We start from the raw sequence: 24,169 nt of genomic DNA on the forward strand, positions 1-24,169 counted from the left end.
TATTGTGAAATCATTAAGCTTAATAATATTATAATATAAACTAAAATTTAATAATAAAAAATAAAATATCAAATTGCATAAAGATTGGATTTAAATTGTTAAATATTTAGTAACATAAATATATTATTACCTCTTAGATTATATAATTAAATATTAGCTGTTACTTTCTTAATAAAAGTTTCTTTTTTTCTTTTAAATACTTGTATTACAATTATATAATAACTTAGTTGAAAAGCTTATTGATAAATTAAATCTAGAGAAATGCAGTTTTAAATTTGAATGAGAAATTAATGTAAACATTATTTGAATGTTTTTCATAAAAATAATTGTGTAATGCTTTTCATGTTGTCAAATAATTAATTAATTATCAACTGATTTAACCAGAACCCACATTTTCTGAAATTAGTTTACAAGTTTATTAACCAAGAAAAATTTTCGAGATGAAAGTTTAAATTAAAAAAAATTTATTAACTAAAAATTATTAAAAGGTTTTAGTTAGAATTATAGTTAATGCTTCTTATTTTGTAAAATGACTAATTGATATAAGCTGAATATTTTTTTTATAACATTTAATTGAATAAAGATTAAATTTTATTACTTTAAATTTAAGTAACATTAGTAAGAAATTAATTATTTTTTTACTTGTATGTTATATAATGAAAAATTGAATATTATTTGCATAATATAAATCAATTTATTTTTAAAGTTCCTGAAATTGAAGTAAGATAATTTAATTAATGACTTAAAGGTTCTACAGGGTGGACACGCTGGGGCTTACATACATGGCGAGTTGAATGCTACCCGAATAGCACAGCAGCAGGGGAGAAGCTATTATACAGGGGTATTTTCATATTTCGCGCCTTTAAAGTTGCATTCGGATCGGTCATTCGGCCAAGGCCGTGCATCTTCGGATCAAGTTTATGATAGTTTCCATGGTTGCGTTCGAAACTTCAAACGGTTATGTTCAGATTAACCTGTTTTCCCTAATCGCTGTCAGTAAATGTAGGCAATGTTAATCTAAAGTTTACGCATGTCTTATTTCATTCACTTTATTTAAAACATATCCTGTCTATTCATAACATACTTTTTTATGCAGTAAAAATAAGCGTTAAACACCATTCACTCTTCGCCCACTGGAAGCACAGAATATTATTACTATTTTAGAGTATTTATCACTTAGCAGCCATTCTATAATGTTACTGGCACAGAAAAAAATGACGTTTACTTCTCAGTTCACATGTCTCACTTCATTATAAATAAACACTTTTATTATTTGTAATTACTATATAACATAACCTATATTGTTTTGACACTTTTATCTGTTTGAAGTTTCGAACGCAACCATGGAAACTATTATAAACTTGATCCGAAGATGCACGGACTTGACCGAATGGTTGATCCGAATAAAAGTTTGAAGGCGCGAAATATGAAAATACCCCTGTATAATGGCTTCCCTTCTGCTGTTGTGCAATTCAGGTAGCATTCAACTCGCCATGTATGTAAGCCCCAGCGTGTCCACCCTGTATAATGGAATATTGAATATAATTTGAATATTAAAAGTTAATTTATATTTGCAATTATATTATTTCAATTAGATAATTTTTCAAATGATTCTGATGTACTGAAATGTGTATTTGCATTCGATTTTTTCAATCATATAGAAATACGTTTGATTTTTTTTCTGAAATTAGTATTAAAATTTACCAATAAAAAAAATTTGCAAAAATGAATGTGATATTAAAAGAAAATGTAGAGTACAAATTATTTCTATGTTTAAATGAAATTGATTCTTTAATGCTTTTTATGTTATCATTTATGAATAAATCAATTACTTGTTAGATGACTAATTTTTTCACAACATCAAACAAGATAAAGATTCAATTATAACTTTTTTTTTAAGTTAAGTATTTTATGTTGCACAATAATTTTTTTCTTAACATTTTGCTACTCTATATTAAAATTCCAGAGTTTTAAGAAAAAAAATGTTTTCTTTTTTTTACATCTGGGTAATCTTTTTTTTAATTTTGAAAGAGATAAGTAAAATAAAATGATTGAAAAAAACTTATTTTAAGAATTAGAAAAATAAAAGCGTGTTAAAAATTTCGAAAGATTTTGAGATTAAATTTTTTTAAACAGTTATGGGAACATTTTAAGCAGTTAATATTTCATTTCGAAATAATAATTAAAAATTTTTAAGATTTGAAAATTGTTTAAAAAAAAAAATATGGACGATTTTAAGACAATTATTTCCATTTTCCAGGATTTAATTTAAATTTAGGTAAACTTAATTTTTTAGGGCGTCAAGTGAAGGAAAAATATATAGTTAAAAAGTTTTTAAAGCAACATCGTGCCATAATATATAATTTTAGAACAAATTTTAGTAGATTTAAGAGATATGTAAAAGTTTTGAAACGATTAAAAAAAATTTTAAATTATAAGATATTTTAGGACTTTTTTTAAAAATTCAGGATAATGAGATAAATCCTTTGGGTTCCCAAAACAATTTCTTTAAATTTTTTAAAATGAAAAATGAGCTTTAAGGGCATGCGACACAGTGGAATTCCTACATTACCAACCTCTTTTTTCTATTGAACAAAATTTTTTTTTCAACCATAGAACTTTTTTTGTAAATCAAATATCGAACTCAAAATTTCAGGAGAGCATTAGAAGACATTATCCTACGTTTATGTACTGCATTTGAATCGAAATTTGGCAAAAAATTTCAGAAATAATTTTTTTTTTAAATTCCGATTCAAATGCAGTACATAAACGTAGAATAATGTCTTCTTATGCTCTCCTCAAATTTTGAGTTCGATATTTCATTTACCAAAAAAGTTCTATGGTTCACAAAAAAATTTTGTTCAATGGAAAAAAGAGGTTGGTAATGTAGGAATCCCACTGTGTCGCATGCCCTTAAGAGAAAATTCCAAAATATTTTAAAACATCAATTTTTTTTTATTTTGAAAAAGTTTAGAATATTTTAAAGCAACATTTTTCAACGAAAAAAGCAATTTCTACCTAAATTTTTTCTACAAGCGATAGCATTTTACAAACTTTGCAGGATTCAATTCAGCATTTATTTATCTCAATTGTTATGTTAAAATAAAAAATAAATTATTTTTAAAGCTTTAAACATCAAAATAAATTTTTCCTTGATGAAAATATTTGATTACTTTATTTTTAATAAATAAATAATATTCAATAATAAAATGTGAAGCTTTCTTAAATAAGAAATTTTTATTTTTAATGGGAATTTTGGACTAATTTGTATTAATTTTTTCATTTATAATTATTTCTGGAATTATTCTTACGATTGCATAAATAAAATATAATACGTTTTCTTAAAGCGGAATTTTTATTTTTAATTTGAATTTCTGTGTAATTTGTATTAAATTTGTTTCAAAATTTTTCTATTTTAGAATCTATTTCAAAAAAATTTGTTTTCATTTAGTTTTTAGATTTAAAAATGATTTCTTGGTTTTTAAACAAACTTGTAAAATTGTTATTGTCATTTTAATCATTATTGTCAAGAAATTAAGCAGCTTAAAATTTTTCAATTTCAGAAGATATTATTTGAAATTTGCTTTTAATTAATTTTTAATTATTAATGATTTGTTAGATTATTTTAAAGATTTTATTAATTATTTAGTATAACTTTAGTATAACGGCTGATTCAGAATAATTTCAGTTACGACTGTAAAATCTCGAAAAATAAAATCACCTACACTAATTCATGAAAAAGAAAATATTAGAAAAAGAAAATTTCCGAAACGATAAAATTGCTAAAATATAAAAATTCCTAATCGGAAAATTCCCGAATAATCAAATTTCCGCATATTTATAATATTAGCGAATTTGAAAATTCCCCACAGAAAATTTTAGAATAGTAAAATAACCGAACTGCAAAATTTAAATATTCGATTTGACAAATGTATTTTTATATGAAAAATTTTGTTTGAAAATGTGCAGAGTATTTTTTTTAAATTACAAAAAACGTTTTTTTTTAATTTTTTTTTTAATTTGAAGTGTACGCATATTTAAATTTATTTGTGTACAGAATTGTTTTTAAGAATTTAGAATTCGAAATTACAACAGAATATTATCGAATCATAAAAGATCCGAAATAGAAAATTCCCGAATTGAATTAATTAAACAAAAATATATAAACATTATTTACTTATTAAGAACAAGATAATCAAATATTCACATAAAAAAATATTGAATATTGAAAATAGTGGATTTTTCTACAAAACAATTGAATACAAAAATGTAAATTTTTATTAAAAGGAAATTTTGATTATTTAGAATTTTTGCACAGTTTGTACGATACTTGTTAAAAATCGCCAAATTGTCAAAGATTCTACATCAAATTTATTCTTAAATAATTTTGTGCAATAATTAAGTTTGATATTTTTCATTTTCAATTCGAATTTTTGTTACTTGAAATTTTTCAATTTTATAAAATTTATTTTCAATTATTATCTAATAATTATCCTGTTACAACATAATTAGGCTGCAACAATAGAATATAATTTTCTTAAAAGAGAATTTATTTTTTATTTATATTACAGAACAAAATTTTTAAATAAAATTTTGATTATAATTTTTAATTTTTTTCCTTATTGAGTTGGTATGTACCAGGCATCCATCTCCCAGCAAAGTTTGATCCCAACTGCAAAAAGAGCTGCAGAAACAAATATTTTTCTGACGAAAGGATCATTCCATAATTGCTGAGCGAGACATCTTGCTGAACAGTTGCACAGGTCCCCGAAATAATTCATGCCTTTGTTGAGAAGATATTCATCGACTTCTTCTTGCTTTGACTTACGTTTTCTCCTCAAAATTTCTTCTAAAATAGGGGGGGGGGAGGGGTAAATAAATAAAAAAAAGTAATTTCAATAATCAGAAAATATGATTTTTCTACAGAAAAATTTAATTTTCAACACCAAAATTTGGGAATTTTATTATTTGGGAAGTTTTCAATTTGGGTATTTTAATATTTGTGGATTTTCCAATTCGAGAATTGTATTAATCGGGAAATTTAATTAGGCGGGAACTTTTTTATTCGGGATTTTATCATTCGCGGATTTTATTATTCGGATATTTTATTCTTTGCGAAATTTATTATTCGAGAATTTTCCAATTCAAAAATTTTCCAATTCGAGAATTTTATTATTCGGGAATTTTATATTTCAGGAAATTTATTATTAGATTGTATTCGGGAAATTTCCATTTCGAGACTTTCATCATTGAAAAAATTCATTATTTGAGAATATTATAATTCTGGAAATTTATTATTTTATTATATTCGGGAATTTGATTATTGGGGAGTTTTATCATTCAGGAATTTTCTAATTCGGGAATGGTATTATCCGGAAAATTTATTTTTTGGAAATTTTTATTTATCCCCATTTTATAATATCACCAAATTTGGAAATTCCCGAAAGAAGATTACTGAATTCTAAAATATCAGAAAAATGAAATTGCCGAACTTAATCAATAAAAAAAATTACAAACATTATTTATTTATTAAAAAAAGGATAATCAAATATTTTTATAAAAAAAAACAAAATATTAAATATTAAAAATAGTTGAAGTTTCAAGCAAAAAAGACTACTTTTCTACAAAACAGTTAAATTTTTAAGCCGAACATATGATTTTTCTACAAAACAATTGAATTTTCAACACCAAAATCGGGATTTTCATCAAAAAATTAATTTCCAACAAAAAATTAATTTTCTAGAACAGTTTTGGCTTCTAGAAATTTTCTGAATTTTCAACCCAAAAAGACGAATTTCTTACAAAGAAGTATAATTTTTAAATGAAAGAATAGGAATATTCAAGAAAAAAGTTAATTTTCAACCTAATGAATCAATTTTCAAGCCACAAGCATGTATTTTCTTCAAAAAAGTTAAATTTTCAAAACAAAAATATAAATTTTCAAAAAAAATATTTTTGACCGAATCGTTAAATTTTAAACCAATTTGTAGAATTTTCTGCCAAACTATTAAAATTCTCAGCCAAAAATATAAACAGTATCAAGTAAATTAGTTAAATTTTTGCAATTAAAAAAATAAAATGAAGTTTCTATGAATTAAAAATTTTTTTTAGCCAAAAACATGATTTGTTTAAAAATAAGTTCAATTTTCCATACAAAAATATTAATTTTCTCGAATACAGTTGAAGTATCTATAAAATTGTAGTATTTTCAAGCCAAAAAGACGAATTTTCTAAAAACAAAAATTAAGTTGTAAAACCAAAATCATGAATTTGCAAGAAAAAAATGTTAATTTTTAACAAAACTTCAATTTCTAAGCCAAAAAGACGAATTTTCTACAAAACAGTTAAATTTTTATCCCAAAAATATACATTTTGTACAAAAAAATGGAATTTTCAACACCATAATCGAGATTTTCAAGAAAAAGACAAATTTTCTACTAAAAAGTTACATTTTTAAACCGAAAATATGAATTTTTAAGAAAAAAGTTAGTTTTTAACCAAACAGTTCAATTTTTATTCCAAAAATATCAATTTTCTAAAAAAAAAATTTCAACATCAAAATCGGGATTTTTAACAAAAAAATTATTTTTTAAACAAACAGTTGAAGTTCCTATGAAATAGGAATATTTAAGAAAAAGTTAATTTTCAATTAAACCGTTAATTTTTTAAGCCAAAAAGACGAATTTTCTACAAAAAAGTTAAATTCAAACGAAAAATATTAATTAAAACAAAAGTTAATTTTTAACCAAGCAGTTCAATTTTTAAGTCAAAAAGATCAATTTTCTACAAAACAGTTACATTTTTAAACCGAAAATATGAATTTCGTACGAAACAAATTTTCAACACGAAAAACGCGATTTTTAACAAAAAAATTATTTTAAACAAAAAAGTTAAAGTGTTTATCAAATTGTTGAATTTTCCAGCTAAAAAGACGCAGTTAGGTTTTTGACCGGAAAACCAGAAAACATTCAGTCGAATTTTGTAGTAAAAAAGATGAACTTTTTAGAAAGAAATTGAATTTTTAACAAAAAAGTTAATTTTCAAAGAAGAAGAATAGCTTTTTTAATAAAAAATATGAATTTTGAATTAAAAAGTATGAATTTTCTATACAAAGTAGTTGAATTTTTGAGAAAAATGTTTACTTTTTTAACCATTTTTTTATTTTTCCACATAATAATTAAATGGCCAACCAACGCATAGTACAACTACGAAACAAAAGAAATTAATTGAAGGGTTCGCGGTCTAAACCTGTTAACTGACATTTCAGAAATTTTATGTGGTGAAGGAAAACCGTTCCGCTGACCTATAGTGTAGATTCCAAAACGCGATTTTTGAAAATCAATTAAATAAAAAATAAAAGAAATTTTGCGGTTTCATCTGCCGGATATTAACTGCATTTAAAAAATATTTCAGAAAATAAAAAAGTCAATTTAAAAAAATGTCAATTAACAGGTTTAGACCGGGGATCCTTCAATTCTGAACCAAAAATATAATAGTAGACTTTTAAAATACTTTTTAAACTCATTGTAAAATAATTAAATTTTCTTATTGGTTTCTTTTCATTCGGTTCGCATTTAAGCGAAAAAAGATAAGTTTTTTAAAAACAGGAGATAAAAACAAAAATTCTTCAGTAAAAAAGTAGCCCTATGTCAACTTTGGGCCCTATATTAATTTTAGGGCCCTGTACCAATTTTGAGCTCTATTTCGATTTTGGGTCCTATGTCGATTGTTGGCCCTATATTAATTTTTGGCTCTAACAAACTGGGTCCTATGTCAATTATTATTGGCCATATATCAATTTTTTGCATTATGTCACTTTTTGTCCTATTTCGGTTTTGGGCCCTGTGTCAATTGTGGGCCCTATATTAATTTTTGGTTTTATAAAATTCGGTCCTATGTCAATTATTGGTCATATACCAATTTTGGGTATTATGTCAATTTTTGGCCCTATTTATATTTTGGGTCCTATGTCGATTGTAGGCCTCACATTAATTTTTGGCTTTACCAAACTGGGCCCTATGTCAATTATTGGCCCTTTATAAATGTTTGGTATTAGATAAATGTTTGGTCCTATTTATATTTTGGGCCCTATATCGATTGTGGGCCCTATATTAATTTTTGGCTTTACCAAACTGGATCCTATGTAAATTATTAGTCCTATATCCATTTTTGGTATTATGTAAATATTTTGTCCTATTTCTATTTTGGGCCCTACGTCGACTTTAGGTACTATATTATTTTTGGCCCTATATAGAATTGCGTCCTATGTTAATTGGTGGTCCTGCGTCAATTTTTGGCCCCAAGTCGATTTTGGACCCTATATCAATTTGTGGTTCTATATCAATTTTGGGCCCTTTGTCAGTTTTTGGCCCTATATTGATTTTTGTCTCTTATAAAATTGGGTCATATGTCAATTATTTATTCCTTATCAATGTTGTGTCCTATATTAATGTTGGGTCCTATCCCAATTTTGGGGACTATATTTCTTTTTGGCCCTGTAGAAAATTTGTTTATATGTCAATTAGTGGTCCCATATCAGTTTTAGATACTATGTCGATTTTGGGTCCTAAATCAATTTATGGTTCTATATAAATTTTGGGTCCTTTGTCAGTTTTTTGTCCTATGTCAATTTGTGCTCCTATAAAAATTTTGGATCCTTTGTCGATTTTGGGTCCTATTTCGATTATGGACCCTATATCGAATTGGGTCCCATGTCGATTTTGAGTCCTAATTCAATTTTGGGCTCTATACAAAATTTTGTTCCCTATATCAAATTCAGTTATTATGGGGTCATTTACAAAATACGTGATACGCATAGAGGGATGGGTCTACTGAAGTATCATTCTCCATGTTATATGCGTCGAATTTAGGTCCTATGTCGATTTTGGGCTCTAAATCAATTTTGGGCCCTATATGGAATTGACTGCTATGAGTCAATTGTGAGCCCTATATCAAATTTGGTCAGATGTCAATTAGTGGTCCTATATCAATTTTGGATCCTATGTCGATTTTGGGTCCTATATTAATTTGTGCTTCTATATAAATTTTGAGTCCTTTGTCAGTTTTGGGCCCTATGTCTATTTTGGGCTCTGTGTCTATTGTGGGTCCTATGTCGATTTTTTGGTCTGTATTAATTTTGGGCCCTATGTGGCATTGGCTCCTGTATGAAAATTGTGGGCCCTGTATCAGTTTTGGGTCCTATGTCCATTTTGAACTATCAATTTTGGGTCCTATGTGAAATTAAGTCCTGCGTGTCGCTTTTGGGTCTGATGTCCGTTTTGGGTCCTGTGTCGATTTTCGACTCTATATCAATTTTGGGCCCTATATGGAATTAAGTCCTGTATGTTATTTTTGGATCCTATATCAGTTGTGGGTCCGATCTCGACTTTGGTTCATGTGTCGATTTTTGGTCCTATGTCGGTTTTGGCCTCTATATAAATTTTAGACCCTATATAAAATTGAATCTTATACATCAATTATGTGTCCTATATTAGTATTGGCTCCGATGTCGATTTGGATCCTGTGTCGGTTTTGGGATCTATATCAATTTTAGGCCCGTTCAGAAATTAAGTCATGTTTGTCAATTTTGGGACCTATATCAGTTTTGGGTCCAATCTCGATTTTGGTTCCTGTGTCGATTTTGGGTCCTATGTCGATTTTCGGATCTATATTAAGTTTGGACCTTATATGAAATTGAATCCTATATATAAATTGTGGGCCCTATGTCAGTTTTGGGTCCTGTGTCGATTTTGGATCCTATTTCGATTTTGGACTCCATATCAATTTTGGGCCCTACATGAAATTAAGTCATGCATGTCAATTTCGGGTCCTATCAGTTCAGTTTTGGGTTCGATCTCGATTTTGTTTCCTGTGTCGATTTTGGGTCCTATGTCGATTTCGGGCTCTATATCAATTTTAGACCCTGTATAAAATTGAATCCTATATATCAATTGTGCGTCCCATATCAGTTTCGAGTCCAATGTCGATTTTGGGTCCTGTGTCGATTTTGGGTCATATGTGGATTTTGGACTCTACGTCAATTTTGGGCCCTATATGAAATTAAGTCCTGTGTGTCAATTTTGGGCCCTATATCAGTTTTTGGTCTGATTTCGATTTCAGTTTCTATGTCGATTTTGGGTCATATGTCGATTTGTGACTATATCAGTTTTGAGCCCTATATGAAATGAAGTCTTTATGTCAATTTAGGGTTCTATATCATTTTTGGGTCCGATTTCGATTTTGGTTGCTATGTCCATTTTGGGCCCTATATCATTTTTGGATCCTATATGAAATTAAATCGTGTGTATCAATTGTGGGCCCTATATCAGTTTTGGGCCCGATGTCGGTTTTGGGCCCTGTGTCGATTTTTGGCCCTGTGTACGTTTTGGGCCCTATGTAAATTTTGGGGTCCACATTAACTTTAAGTCATGTGTCATTACTGGACCATATATGACTGTTAGGCCCTATGTCAATTTTGGGCCCTATGCCCATATTGAGTCGTATAAAAAAGAGGAAAAGAGGGGAATGTGGTAAAGAGTGTGAAGTCCGTACCTTTCATTGTTCTCAAGGAATATTCGGAGGAACGAGGATGATGCTTGGAAGAATCGAAACCTTGATCCGAGAAATATTCGCCGGCTGAACTTGAGGATGGTCCAGCTCTTGCATTATCTCTTCTCGATTTTCCTGATGATTCTGCAGATAGTCTAGAATTTGTATTTTTATCTCTTCTTCTTTTACCAGGAACTCTCGATTCTCCGTCGCTTCCTCCAAAATCACTATTTTCATTCCCTAAACTTCCACCTCGATTTTTTCTTTTATCCGAACTTCGATCTTTGCTCGACCTTCCTAATAGATTCTGACCGAAGTTTCTGGATGATCTTCGTCCACTACCAGGACTTCTTGATTCTCTATATACTTTGGATATTCGTCCTTGAGAATGAAGGTCTACTTCTAATTCGAATTTTTTTCCTTTAAGAAAAAAATAGATTCAATCAACAATTTTAAATTCAATTTCTTGGATCCCAGTTTCAGTGCAGACTATTATTATTATTATTATTATTATTATTATTATTATTATTATTATTATTATTATTATTATTATTTAAAGGTGGCGCAAGCCCCATGAAGTTTAACACGTATATTTCCCACGAGAGAAAAAAAAAACTTTTGTATATTTTATTCAGAATCGTCGATACCCAGTGGGCAAAAAAATTTGGCGACGTCTTTACGACATCTTTACGAGAACTTTACGACATCCTATGTCCATGTCGTTACAGTGTATTTACAATATCGTAAAGACATCGCCAGATCATACGACATATTTACGATATCGTAAAGACGACTTAACGACATGGACATAGGATGTCGTAAAGTTGTCGTAAATATGTCGTAAAGACGTCGACAAATTTTGTGCCCACTGGGTATTAGCTGAATCGAGTTGAAACTGATACCAGTGGGCACCAAATTTGGCTACGTCTTTACGTCATTGTTACGACATCTTTACGACAACTTTACGACATCCTATGGCTATGTCGTTTCGATGTCTTTACGATATCGTAAAGACACCTTAACGACTTAGCCATAGGATGGCGTAAAGTTGTCGTAAAGATGTCGTAACGATGTCGTAAATACGTTGCCAAATTTTGTGCCCACTGGGTATATGTTTGCATAAATTGTTGAAGGAATTTATTATGTTTTTAGCAATTTTTTCTTAGAATAGAGATTGAATGGAAATGAACACGCGGTTTTTTTTCCAGAAATTTCCCAATTTTTGTCCAATTTTCAATTAACAACCAGACATAATTTAATAATAAACAAACATAATTGCTTAAAAAATTTATTATTATTTTTAATATTATTATCTTTGCATAATGCTACAAATTGCTGCCTTTTCTGAAATTGTTTAACTATTTGTCTATTTTTCACTTGGATAGTCTAAATAATTATTTAAGATAAGAAAAAAAATTTGTTAAACAAATTGTTATTATAAGAACCTATCTTCTTCTATATTAATACTAGATAGTTACGCCTTTTTCTGAATTTTTTAACATCTTGTGCCTTTTTTAAATTAGAGTGGCACGATAATTAATGCAAGTTGACAAAAATAATTCCTTAAAAAATTATTATTGTTAATAACTATCTTGACATAGGATGTCGCAAAGTTGTCGTAAATATGTCGTAACGATGTCGTAAAGACGTCGCAAAATTTTGTGCCGATTAGGACGAATTTTAACCAAATTAAGAAATAAGAAAAGAATTTTTAACGAAAATTCTTGATTTTTTTACCAAAAAGATGATTTTTCAACAAAATACATGAATAATTAAAAAAAGCTATCTTTCACAAAAACAGTTTAATTTTCAAAAACAAAATTTAAATTTCACCAAGGATATTAAAATTCAACTAAAAAATTCGAATTTTCTACAAAAAATAAAAAATTCAGAAAAATAGATAAATTTTGGGTATAAACAATTAATTTTAACACCAGAAAAAAGATTGTTCACAAATTAGTTCAATTCCTAACAAAAAAGTTTTTAATTTTAAACTTAAGATCGTTGAATTAAACAAAAAACCTTTCATCGAAATATGAATTTTCAACAAAACAGTTATTTTTCATCCAAATAATTCAATTTTTTTCAAAAAACAATAAATTTTCAACTAAATAAGACAAATTTTAAACAAAATAATAATGTCTTCAACAAACTAATAAACATAATGATGAATTTTTATTAAAATATTTGTATTTTTAACCAAAAAGGTTAATTATTAATAAAGTAGCTTAATTTTCTATAAAGGTAGATAAAATTTTAATAAAGTACCTGAAGTTTCTACTCGAAAATATAAATTTTAAGTTACAAAAAATTAATTTTGAACAACAAAAAAAAAACGAATTTTTTTTCAAAGTAAGTGAATTTCCAACTAAATAAATATTGAACCAAAAATGGTATAATTAAATATTTATTTAAAGCCAAGAAAGACTTTTCAATTAATAAAGGTAGAAATTTGATTCCAAATATTAAACTTTCTTCGAAATAATTGAGTTTTCAATTCGAAAATTTGAATTTTTGACCAAAATAATAATAAAATGTAATTTTAATTAAAAACATAAAATTGATAGATTTAGTTAAATTTTTTACCAAACAGGGGAATTTTCATCCAAGAAAATTAAATGTCTACAAAAATTAAATTTTTAGTGAAGACAACGAACTTTACTTTTTTAAAAAGATAATTCTTTACAAAAATTGAAATAGTTGATATTTTTAAGCAAAAATATTTTTGTTTTTAATCAAAGACAAATAAATTAAACCTAAAAATACGATTTTTTAACAAACCAAAGAAATTAATCAAATGAAGAAATGAATTTCAAACTAAAATAAAAAATCCTCAACCAAAAAAATTAATTTAAAAAGAAATAGTTAAATTTTTTACCGAACAGGTGAATTTTCCACGGAGAGGATTTAATTTCTACCAAAAACAACGAATTTGGAATCAAATAGTAGAATTTTCAACAAAAAATATAATTTTTTAACAACACTTGGAATTGTTAAATTTTCGGTTAAAAAAAATGAAATTCCAATTTAAAAAACGAAATTGCTACAAAATAGTTAGATTTTTAACCAAATAAATTATTTTTAAACAAATCAAAAAGAAAAGAAATTTCAATATAATAGTCAAATTTTTAAAACCAAAAATATTCAATTTCACCAAAAAGATTAATTTTCAAGTGAAAAAGACTAATTTTCAACAACTAAATGAATGATTTGTTAGATCAAAATAGTAGATTTTTTAATTTAAAAAAGACGAATTTACAATGAAATAATAACGTTTTCAACGTTTTTTACCAGCATAAAAATCTGCTGAAGTCGGTTCTTCATCAAGAATATTATTTTGGACTTTTTCTTCCCCATCTCGATTTTTTCTTATTTCCGAATTTTGAACTTTGCTGGATTTTCCTGAAAGATTATGTCCTGAATTCCTTGAAGATCTTCCTCCACTACCAGGAATTTTTGATTCTCCAGGATCCTTTGATAATTCTTCTTGAGAATCATCGTCTGATTTTAATACGTATTTTTCTGCTTTAATAGCAAAAAAATTAATTCAACAATTTTAAATATTCAAATTCTTCAATGTTCAAGAAAATAGATGAATTTCCAAAGGAATAGTTCAATTTTCAACTAAAAAGGACGAACCCAGTGGGCACAAAATTTGGCGACGTCTTTACGACATCGTTACGACATATTTACGACAACTTTACGACAGCCTATGTCAATGTCGTTAAATCGTCTTTACGATATTGTAAATATGTCGTATGATCTGGCGATGTCTTTACGATATCGTAAAGACACTGTAACGACATGGAAATAGGATGTCGTAAAGTTGTCGTAAATATGTCGTAACGATGTCGTAAAGACGTCGCAAAATTTTGTGCCCACTGATAATTTATAACCAAACATTTGAATTTTCTGCTCAAGAGGAAAAAATTTCCCTAAAAGTAGAAAAGTTATATTTTTCAGTAAAAAACCTCATTTTCAACAATCTAGTGAAATTTGCACCAAAATTATGAATTTTGAACTAAAATGAAAACTCTTCAACCAAAAAAATCCTATTTTTACCTAATTGTTGAATTTTTAATCAAAATAGTTGAATTTAACTGAAAGAGACGAATTACAAAAAAATGTTTACAACCAAAAAGGATATTTGAAAAAAAAAATATTTTTAACAAAACAGATTAATTTTCAACCAAATAAGTGAATTTTTAACCAACAATATAAATTACTAATCCAGAAGAATAAGTTTCTATAGAAAAAGATGAATTCTCCACAAACTACATGAATTTTTAAACAAATAAATGAAATTACAATTTTTAAAAATTGCAACAATAATAGAATAGTTACATCACCAATTACAAAAATAAAATTTCGTACAAAAAACAACGAATTTTCAACCAAATAGTTGAATTTTCAACCAAAAAGGTAAATTTTCAACTAAAATGATGCATCTCCGACCAAAAAATGAATTTTTAATAAAGCAGTTCTCACAAATTGTTTAATTTGCAACTAAAAATGTATACTCACAAGAAAAATAAAATAATTAAATTTTAAGTTAAATAATTATTTTTTAAGCAGAAAAAAAAGAATTTTTAAGCAAAATGATTAATTTTCTACCAAAAGAGACGAATTTTGAAAAAAAAATTTAATTTTTAACAAAATAGTTACATTTTCAACCTAGAAAAAAAATTGTTAAAAACCAATTGAATTTTGTAACAAAAATGACTTTCCTACCAAGTGAATTAATTTTTCACTAAATAATTTCAATTGTGAATCATAAATAGAATATTTAAATTCTTAGTTGAGAAAATTAATCTTTAGACCAAAAATACAACAAATTTTCAACAAACAATTTGAATTTTTAGCTAAAATTTAATTTATTTTCTACCAAATAAAATGAATTTGAAACCAATTGATATGTTCAATTAAAGAAGATTAATTTTTAATAAAATATGTAATAGTTAAATTTTCCGATGAAAACATTAATTTACAATAAAAAAACGATCTTGCAAAAAATAGGTAAACTTTAGACAAAAAGAAATTAATTTTCAACCAAGAAGATTAAATTTCTGTTAAAATTATATATTTTTTCAACAAATTACATGCATTTTTAAATAAAAAAATGAAATAGTAAAATTCATAACTAAAATAAATATTTTTTCAAGCAAGCATGAAATAGTTAAATTTTCAACTAAAACTGAATTTTTAACCAAAAAGATAAATTATAAAAAAAATATAAATTACTAAATAAAAATAGAATAGTTAAATAGTTACATTTTTTAACCACACAGATGAATTTTCAGAAAAAATGTTGAATTTTCAACTATGTTAAAATAGATAAATTTTCAAGCAAGCATGGGATAGTTGAATTTTCAGTTTAAAAATTAATTTTCATTACTATTTTTCTTTCTTTAAACAAAAAATGTTTAATTTTTATGTCGCAAAAGAATAAATAATTAATGATAAAAAATAGATATTACTAAATTACAATAGAATAGTTAAATTGTTAGTTAACAACATTACAACAAAAAGATAAAAATAAATTTTAAACTAAAAAATCAAAATTCAAATTGAAATAGAACAGTTAAATTTACAACTTGAAAAATTTATTTTTAACCAAATATAATAAATTTTCTACCAAATAGTTAAATTTTTTAAACAAACAGATGAATTTTTAACCAAAAAAATCAATTTCACCAAGAACATTAAATTTTCAGCTAAAAAAGACGACTTTTCTACAAATAATGAAATTTTCAGAAAATAGTTATATTTTCAACTAAAATTAATACATTTTCAGGCACGCATTGAATAGTTGAATTTGCAGTTTAAAAAATTAAATTTCAATACAAAAGTATTTCAACAAAATACTTAAATTTTTAACAAACAAAATTTTACTTTTAAACAAAAAATATTTGAATGTTCAATTAACGAAGATAAATTTTATACTTAAAATAGAACAGTTAATGTTTTAGTTGAAAAAATTAATTTTTAATTTAATAAAATAAATTTTTTTACCAAATAGATGAATTTTTGACCGAAAAGATTCAATTCCTGCAAAAAAGCCGAATTACAAAAAAAAAAAGAACTTTAAAGAAATAGTTGAATTAATATTAATTTTTTACCAATCCAGAGAAAATTTCAACAAAATATATATATAAAGTTTCAACTAAAAAATGTGAATTTGAAGTTGAAAAATATTCATTTTGAACCAAAAAGAGCCAACGAATTTTGATTTGAATACATCAATTTTCAACTAAGAAACTTGTTTTTTTTTACCAAGAACCAAGAAAACGAAATAATTAACTTTTCAGTAAAGATAATTTTAACAAAGAAAAAAATAATCCTTAAAAAAAAGTGTAATAGGTAATATTTTCACAACAAAATATTTTAATCAAAAACCGTTAAAATGAAGCAAAAAATACGAATTTTCAGCAATCTAGTTCAATCATCTACAAAAATAGATTAATTTTTAACCAAAATAAAAATTTTAAATACAAATGTTAAATATTTAACCAAGAAAGATTTTTTAGTCAATAAAGAAAAAATATATCATCTAACATATTTAATTTGTATGCGAAAAAAAACGAATATTCTACAAACAGTTGAATTAACTAAAATGGATATATTTTCAAGCAAGCATCGAATAGTTGAATTTTCAGTTAAAAAATTAAATTTTCAATAAAAAATGAATTTTTCACCTAAAGAATAAATTATAAAAAATATACATTACTTAATAAAAATAAAATAGTTGAATTTTCAGTTAAAAAACATATCAACAAAGAGAAATTTTTAACAAAATAGTTAAATTTTCAAATAAAAAAGATCAAATGTCACTTTAAAATAGAACAGTTAAATTTTCAATTATAAAAATTTATTTGCAACCAAATATAATGAATTTTCTACGGAAAATGTAATTTTCAGAAAATAGTTGAATTTTCAACTAAAATGGATACATTTTCAAGCAAGCATCGAATAGTTAAATTTTCAGTTAAAAAAATTAATTTTAAATAAAAAATAATATTTCAACAAAATAGTTAAATTTTCAACCCAAAAAGATTTTAATTTTAAACCCAAAATAGTTGAATTCAATAAAAAAAACTTCAACCAAAGATCTGAGTTTTCAAGAAAAATTTTTTTTCCTTGAAAGAAAAAAATTTTCATCCAAAATGTTTAATTTTTATTCCAAAAAAGATAAATATTCTACAAAATAGTTGAATTCTCAAAAAGAAAATGTGAATTTTGAACATTAAAATTAAGTTTCAGCAAAATAATTTATTTTTTTACTAAAATAGTTGAATTTTCTGATTAGAAAGATGAATTTTCAACGTTTTTAAACAACTTATAAAATTATTTATCAAAAGATGACCTATAAAAAACCCGTAAAAGGTAAAATTTTACCAGAATTAAAATTAGATTTTCCTGATAGATTGTGTCTGGAATTTCTTGAAGATCTTTCTCCACTGCCAGAATTTTTTGATTCACCGGGATCTTTTGACATTTCTCCTTGAAATTCTAAATCTGAATCTAATACGATTTTTTCTCCTTGAAGAAAAAAATATATTTGTTCGATATTTTTGAATATTTAAATTCTTTCTGAAGGGGAAACAACTCCTGAAAATGCGGTAGAGACTTCCGCGAATTTTCAATAAAAGATGATTTCTTTTTGATAAAATACTTTTAAAAAATAGTTAACTTTTCAACCAGGAAAATTAATTTTTACCGAAAAAATACAAATTTTCAACAAAATACATGTATTTCCAAATGAAGCAGTTCAGTTTTAAAAAAATAATTAATTTAAAACCAAACAGTTGGATTTTCAACCAAAAATACTAATGTATAAAAAAAATGTAACAAAATACATATATTTTCTTTGGAGTATTTCAATTGTTAAATAAACAAGATAAATTTTCAATAAAAAAGATTAATATTCTAAAAAAAAAAAATTTTGTTAACAACACATTTAAGTTTATCTACCAAAAAGGATTATGACCGAAAAAAAAAGAATTTTTTAAAAATACATACAAAAAAAAGAGTTAAATTGTTAAATAAAACAGATAAATTTACAAGCAATCAGTGGAATTTTCTACCAAAAAGATTAATTTTCTGCTGAAAAAACGGATTTTTAACAAAATAGTTACATTTTCAACCTAAGAAATAGATTTTTTTCTAATAAAATTAATTTTTAACAAAGTAGTTCAAATTTTACCCAAGTATTTGAATTTTAAATTAAGAAGATAAATTTTCTACCAAAAAGGACGAATTTTCAAAAAAATACATAATTTTTTATCGAAATAATTGAATTTTCAACCCAGAAAATTAATTTTCTACCAAAAAGACGAATTTGCAATAAAACCGTTGAATTTTTACAAAAAAGAAAACTTTTAAATTAAAGTGCACAATTTTCTACAATTTAAATATTTCAAAAAATAATTAAACTCAACCAAAATCATGAATTTTTTACAAAGAAAAATGTTTTTTTTTTAAACAAAACTGTCGAATTTTCTCCAAAGTAGATAAATTTTTCACCCAAACCTTGAATTTTCAACGAAAAATATTATTTCTTATAAAAAATACGAATTTTCAACAAACTCGTTGAATTTTTATCCAAAAAATAACTTTTTAACATTTTTTATTTTTCTACAAAGTAGATTAATTTTTTACCAAATAATTGAACTTTCAACTAAAATCATGAATTTTGACCGAAAAAGAATTTTCTACCAAAAAGACGAATCTTCAACAAAATACATAAATTTTTACTAAAAAAGAAATTTTTTTAACTAAAACTGGAAAAGTTAAATTTTCAGTTAAAATAATTAAATTTCAACAAAACAAAAATTTTAGCAAAATAGTTTAAGATTCAGGCAAATAAAAACATTTTCTACCAGAATAATTGAATTTGAAACCCAAAAATGTTTTTTTTTAACAAAACTGTCGAATTTTCTACACAGTACATTAATTTTTCACCCAAAATTTTAATTTTCAACCAAAAAGACATATTTTCAACAAAATAAATGAAATTTCAATAAAAAAATTTTATATTTTTTTCCGTTTAAAAATTCAACTATTTCGTTAGAAATTTTTTTTTTTCTTTTTCTTGAAATTTTTTATACTGAAAATTTAACTATTCAATTTTTATTTTGTAATGTATATTTTTTCTAATTTATTCTTATGGTAAAAAATAGATTTTTGTTTGAAAATTAATTTGTCTTTTTCAGAAATTTCGTCTTTTGTAGTTGAATATTATTCTTCTTGGTTGAATTAATTTATTTGTTGTTGTTAGAAATTGAACTATTTTGTTGAAATTTCATTTTTTTTTAAATTCATGTATTTTGTTGAATTTATTATTTGAGTTAAAAATTTATTTATTTGGTAAAAAGCTTAACTATTCTACCGAAAATAGTCAAATTGATCAATTTTTAATGAATCAAATTAATCATTGATAAAATAATTAATATTATATTGTTTTACTTAATAATTAAAATAATGAATTAATTTTAATTTATGAAATATTTAATCAAAGTTGACACTTTACCAGAATAAAGATCTGTTAAAGTTGGTTCCTTAACGAGAATCATATCCTTTCCGAATTTTTCTTCCTCATCTCGATTTTTTCTTAAATCCGAATTTCGATTTTTGCTAGATTTTCCTGATAAATTGGAAACGGAATTCTTTGAAAATTTTCCTCCACTACCAGGACTTTTTAATTCTCCAGGATCTTTTGATATTTCTTCTTCAAATTCTGAGTCTGAATCTAACACGAGTTTTTCACCTTTAACAAAAAATAAATAAATATACTGATTCGATATTTTTAAAAATAAATACAAAAGACATTCTTTTTCGACAAAATAATTAAACTTTTAACCCAAGACAGAAATTTTCAACTTAAACAATGAATGTTAACAGAAAATTTTTTTTAACCAAATCGTTAAACATTTGAACAAAAAGATGAATTTTCAACCAAGAAGATTAATTTTCTACCAAAAAGATCAATTAAAAAAAATAGTTCAATTAAAAAAAAACATTTGTCCAAGAAGATTAAAATTCAACTAAAAAGGATGAATTTTCTAAAAAAAAACTATTAAATTTTCAACTAAAATAGATACATTTTTATGCTAGCCGAAAATAGTTGAATTTTCAGTTAAAAAAATGAATTTTCAACCAAATAGTTCATTTTTAATCGAATAGATGAATTTTTGACCCAGAAGATTAAATTTTTACCAAAAAAGACGAATTGTGAACCAAATAGTAAAATTTGCGAATAAATAGGATCAATTTTAAACAAAACATGAAATAGTTAAATTTTCAGTTTAGGAAATTAATTTACAAACTTCAATTTTCTATCACAAAAAATTAAATTTCATTAAATTTTTTAACTAAAATAGACAATTATCATAAAAAAGATACCTCAACAAAATATGTACATTTTGAACTCAAAATAATTTTAATTTCAAACCAAAAATAGTTTAATTCATCCAAAAAGAAAAATTTTCTACGAACGAGCTGAGTTTTCAACCAAGAAAGACTTTTTTTCTTTAGAGAAAGAAAATTTAATCAAAATGTTTTTTTTTTACCAGAAGATAAGTTTTCTACAAAATAGTTGAATTTTTACAATAAAAATATGATTTTTAAAAAATAAAGATATTTTTATACCAACTAGTGGAACTTTTTCCCAAAAAAGTCGAATTTTTAACCAAAGGATAAATGATAAAAAAAGATAAATTACCAAATAAGAACAGAATAATTAGATTTTCAGTTAAAAACAATAAATTTTCAACAAAAAGGAAAATAAATTTTTAACAAAAAAGTCGAATTTTCAACTAAAAAGATACATATATAAATTAAAATCGAACAATTTAATTTTCAGTTAAAAAAGTTTATTTTTAACTAAATAAAATGAATTTGCAACCAGATATTTATATTTTTAAACAAATTACATGAATTTTTAAACAAACGGTTTTAATGTTCAATTAAAACAGACAAAATTTCTAAAAAAACAATTGAATTTTCAACGAAATAGTTGAATTATTAACTAAAATAGATAAATTTTTAAGCTAGCAGAAAAAAGTTTTTAATTTTCAAGTAAAAAATTAATTTACAACCAAAAATAGTTGAATTCAAACAAAAATACGATTTTTCAACCAAGAAATATATTTTTCCTTTAAAGAATAAATTATAAAAAAAAGACATTAGTAAATAACAATGGCATAGTTAAATTTTACGTTAAAAAACATTACAACAAAATAAAAAATAGAAATTTTCAACTAAAAAATCAAACTTCAAATTAAAATAGAATAGTTAAATTTACAATTTAAAAAATTCATTTCTAATCAAATATAATCAATTTTCAACCAAATAGTTAAATTTTTTAAACAAACATGAATTTTTAACCAAAAAAATAAATTTCACCAAGAACATTAAATATTCAGCTAAAAAGGACGAATTTCCTACAAAAAATGAAATTTTCAGAAAATAGTTATATTTTCAACCAAAATAAATATATTTTCAGGCAAGTATGAATAGTTGAATTTGCAGTTTAAAAAATTAAATTTAAATAAAAAAATATTTCAACAAAATAGTTAAATTTTTAACCAACCAATTTTTTAATTTCAAGCCAAAAATAGTTGAATTTTCAACTAACAAATATAAATTTTCTACAAAAAAAAAAGAATTTTAAAGAAATAGTTGTATTTTTAACCGAAAAGATAAATTTCCAATAAAATAGTTAATTTTTCGATGGTAAAAAAGTTCAGTTTTTAACTAAAAATGGAATAATTAAATTTGTCGTTAAATACATTAATTGAAAAAAAAATTGAACTAAATAGTTCAATTTTCAAACAAAGACCAAAAAGTTGATTTCTCAATAAAAAATTGTAATGGTTACTATTTTACACAAATAACATGAAAATTGAACAAATTTGTTGAATTCTCAACCACAAAAATTATTAATTTTTAACCAAATGGTTGCATTTTTAGTCAAAAAGGATGAAATTTTTGCCAAAAAACGACGAATTTTCAACCAAATTGTTAAATTTCCAACCAAGAAAATTAATTTTCTAACAAAAAAGGCGATTTTTTAAAATAAATACGTGAGTTTTCAACCAAATAATTCAAGTTTCTACCAAAAAAGCATAATTTTTTAATACAAAATAGAATAGTTAAATTTTCAGTAAAAATAATTAATTTTTAACAAAAAATTAATGGTTTAGCATAAAATATTACATTTTTAAGAAAAAGGAGTTAATTTTTTAACCAAAATTTTTATTTTCAAACAAATAGCTGAATTTTCCAACAAGTATTTGAATTTTGAACCAAATAGTTGAATTATCAATCAAATGGTCAAAATTTCGAACAAAAAGAAAACCAGAAACCGTTAAATTTTTAAACAAATAATAGAATTTTAAAGACAATTAAATTTGTTAACAAAAAATAAAATTTCAATAAAATACTTGATTTTTTGAATAAAATAATGAAATTTTCAGAAAATCGTCGAATTTTTAAGCAATGTACATTTTTAACCAAATAGTCGTAATTTTCAAAGAAAAATATAAAACTTTGACCGAAAACCGTTACATTATCAACCATAAATTTTTTAGAAAACAGTTTAATTTTCGACCAAATTGGAGAATTGACAGTAAAAAATGAATGGAATCTTTTACCAAAAAAGATGAAATTTGAAGAAAAAAATTGCATTTTTAACCAAATGGTCGAATTTTCAATAGATAGATCCTTTTCAACCAACAACGATTTTTAACTAAACAGTTAAATTTTAAATCCCAAAAAGATGATTTTTTTAGAAGACTTTCATATTTTCAACCAAAAAAGATGAATTGTCACTCAAAAAAAAAATTATATTTGATTGAAATATAAAAAAAATATAAAAAATTATATTGTATAATTATCAACCAAACAGTTGCACCTTTAATTGAAAATTATTACATTTTTACCATAAAGAAATTAATTTTCAACCAAATGGTTGAATTTAACAAAAAAAGATTTAATTTGAAACAAATAGCTGAATTTTTATACAAAAGATAAATTTATTTTAACTAAATGGATAAAATATAAAAAAGAGGAATCGCTAATTACAAATAGAATAGATAAATTTTCAGCTAAAAAAAAATTTTCGAATAAAGTAAAAAATAAATTTTTAACAAATAGTTGAATTTTCAACAAAAAATATATTTTTAAGCTAATAAAAATGAATTTTCAACCAAATAGTTGAAATAAAAAATATTGATTTTATCATTTTTCTTCAAAAAGTTGTATTTTTCATAAAAAGTCACATTTTTCAAAAAAAGTCAATAGAAGTCGAAAAATTTGTAAAATTCGGTCCTTGTAGTTTCATTAATAAACCATAAATTGGATACCAGTTGAAAATTTACCAGAATAAAAATCTTCGAATGTCGCTTTTTCACCGAGAATTATATCTTTTCGCACTTTTTCTTCCTCATCTCGATTTTTTCTTTTATTCGAATTTCGATCTTTGCTAGATTTTCCTGATAAATTGAGATCGGAATTCCTTGAAGATTTTCCTCCACTACCAGAACTTTTTGATTCTTCAGGATCTTTTATTATTTCTCTTTGAAATTCTGGGTCTAAATCTAATACGAATTTTTCACTTTTA

General features: G+C 24.5%; 1 protein-coding gene across 1 annotated transcript in view; it reads right to left on the reverse strand.

Moving 5' to 3' along the window:
- Nucleotides 1-4,619: 4,619 nt before the first annotated feature.
- LOC117170794 (transcriptional regulator ATRX-like) overlaps nucleotides 4,620-24,169 on the reverse strand; it is a 28,967-nt gene continuing 9,417 nt past the window's right edge. Inside the window, exons 4-9 of the mRNA XM_033357831.1 lie at nucleotides 23,928-24,146; nucleotides 20,078-20,314; nucleotides 17,944-18,087; nucleotides 13,840-14,073; nucleotides 10,552-10,968; nucleotides 4,620-4,849 (exon numbers count right to left, since the gene is read on the reverse strand). Of these exons, the coding sequence (XP_033213722.1) occupies nucleotides 4,620-4,849; nucleotides 10,552-10,968; nucleotides 13,840-14,073; nucleotides 17,944-18,087; nucleotides 20,078-20,314; nucleotides 23,928-24,146 (1,481 nt within the window). The remainder of the gene's footprint in view (nucleotides 4,850-10,551; nucleotides 10,969-13,839; nucleotides 14,074-17,943; nucleotides 18,088-20,077; nucleotides 20,315-23,927; nucleotides 24,147-24,169) is intronic.

This window comes from Belonocnema kinseyi, chromosome 4 (assembly GCF_010883055.1).
Source record: "Belonocnema kinseyi isolate 2016_QV_RU_SX_M_011 chromosome 4, B_treatae_v1, whole genome shotgun sequence".
Classification (NCBI taxonomy): Eukaryota; Metazoa; Arthropoda; class Insecta; order Hymenoptera; family Cynipidae; genus Belonocnema; species Belonocnema kinseyi.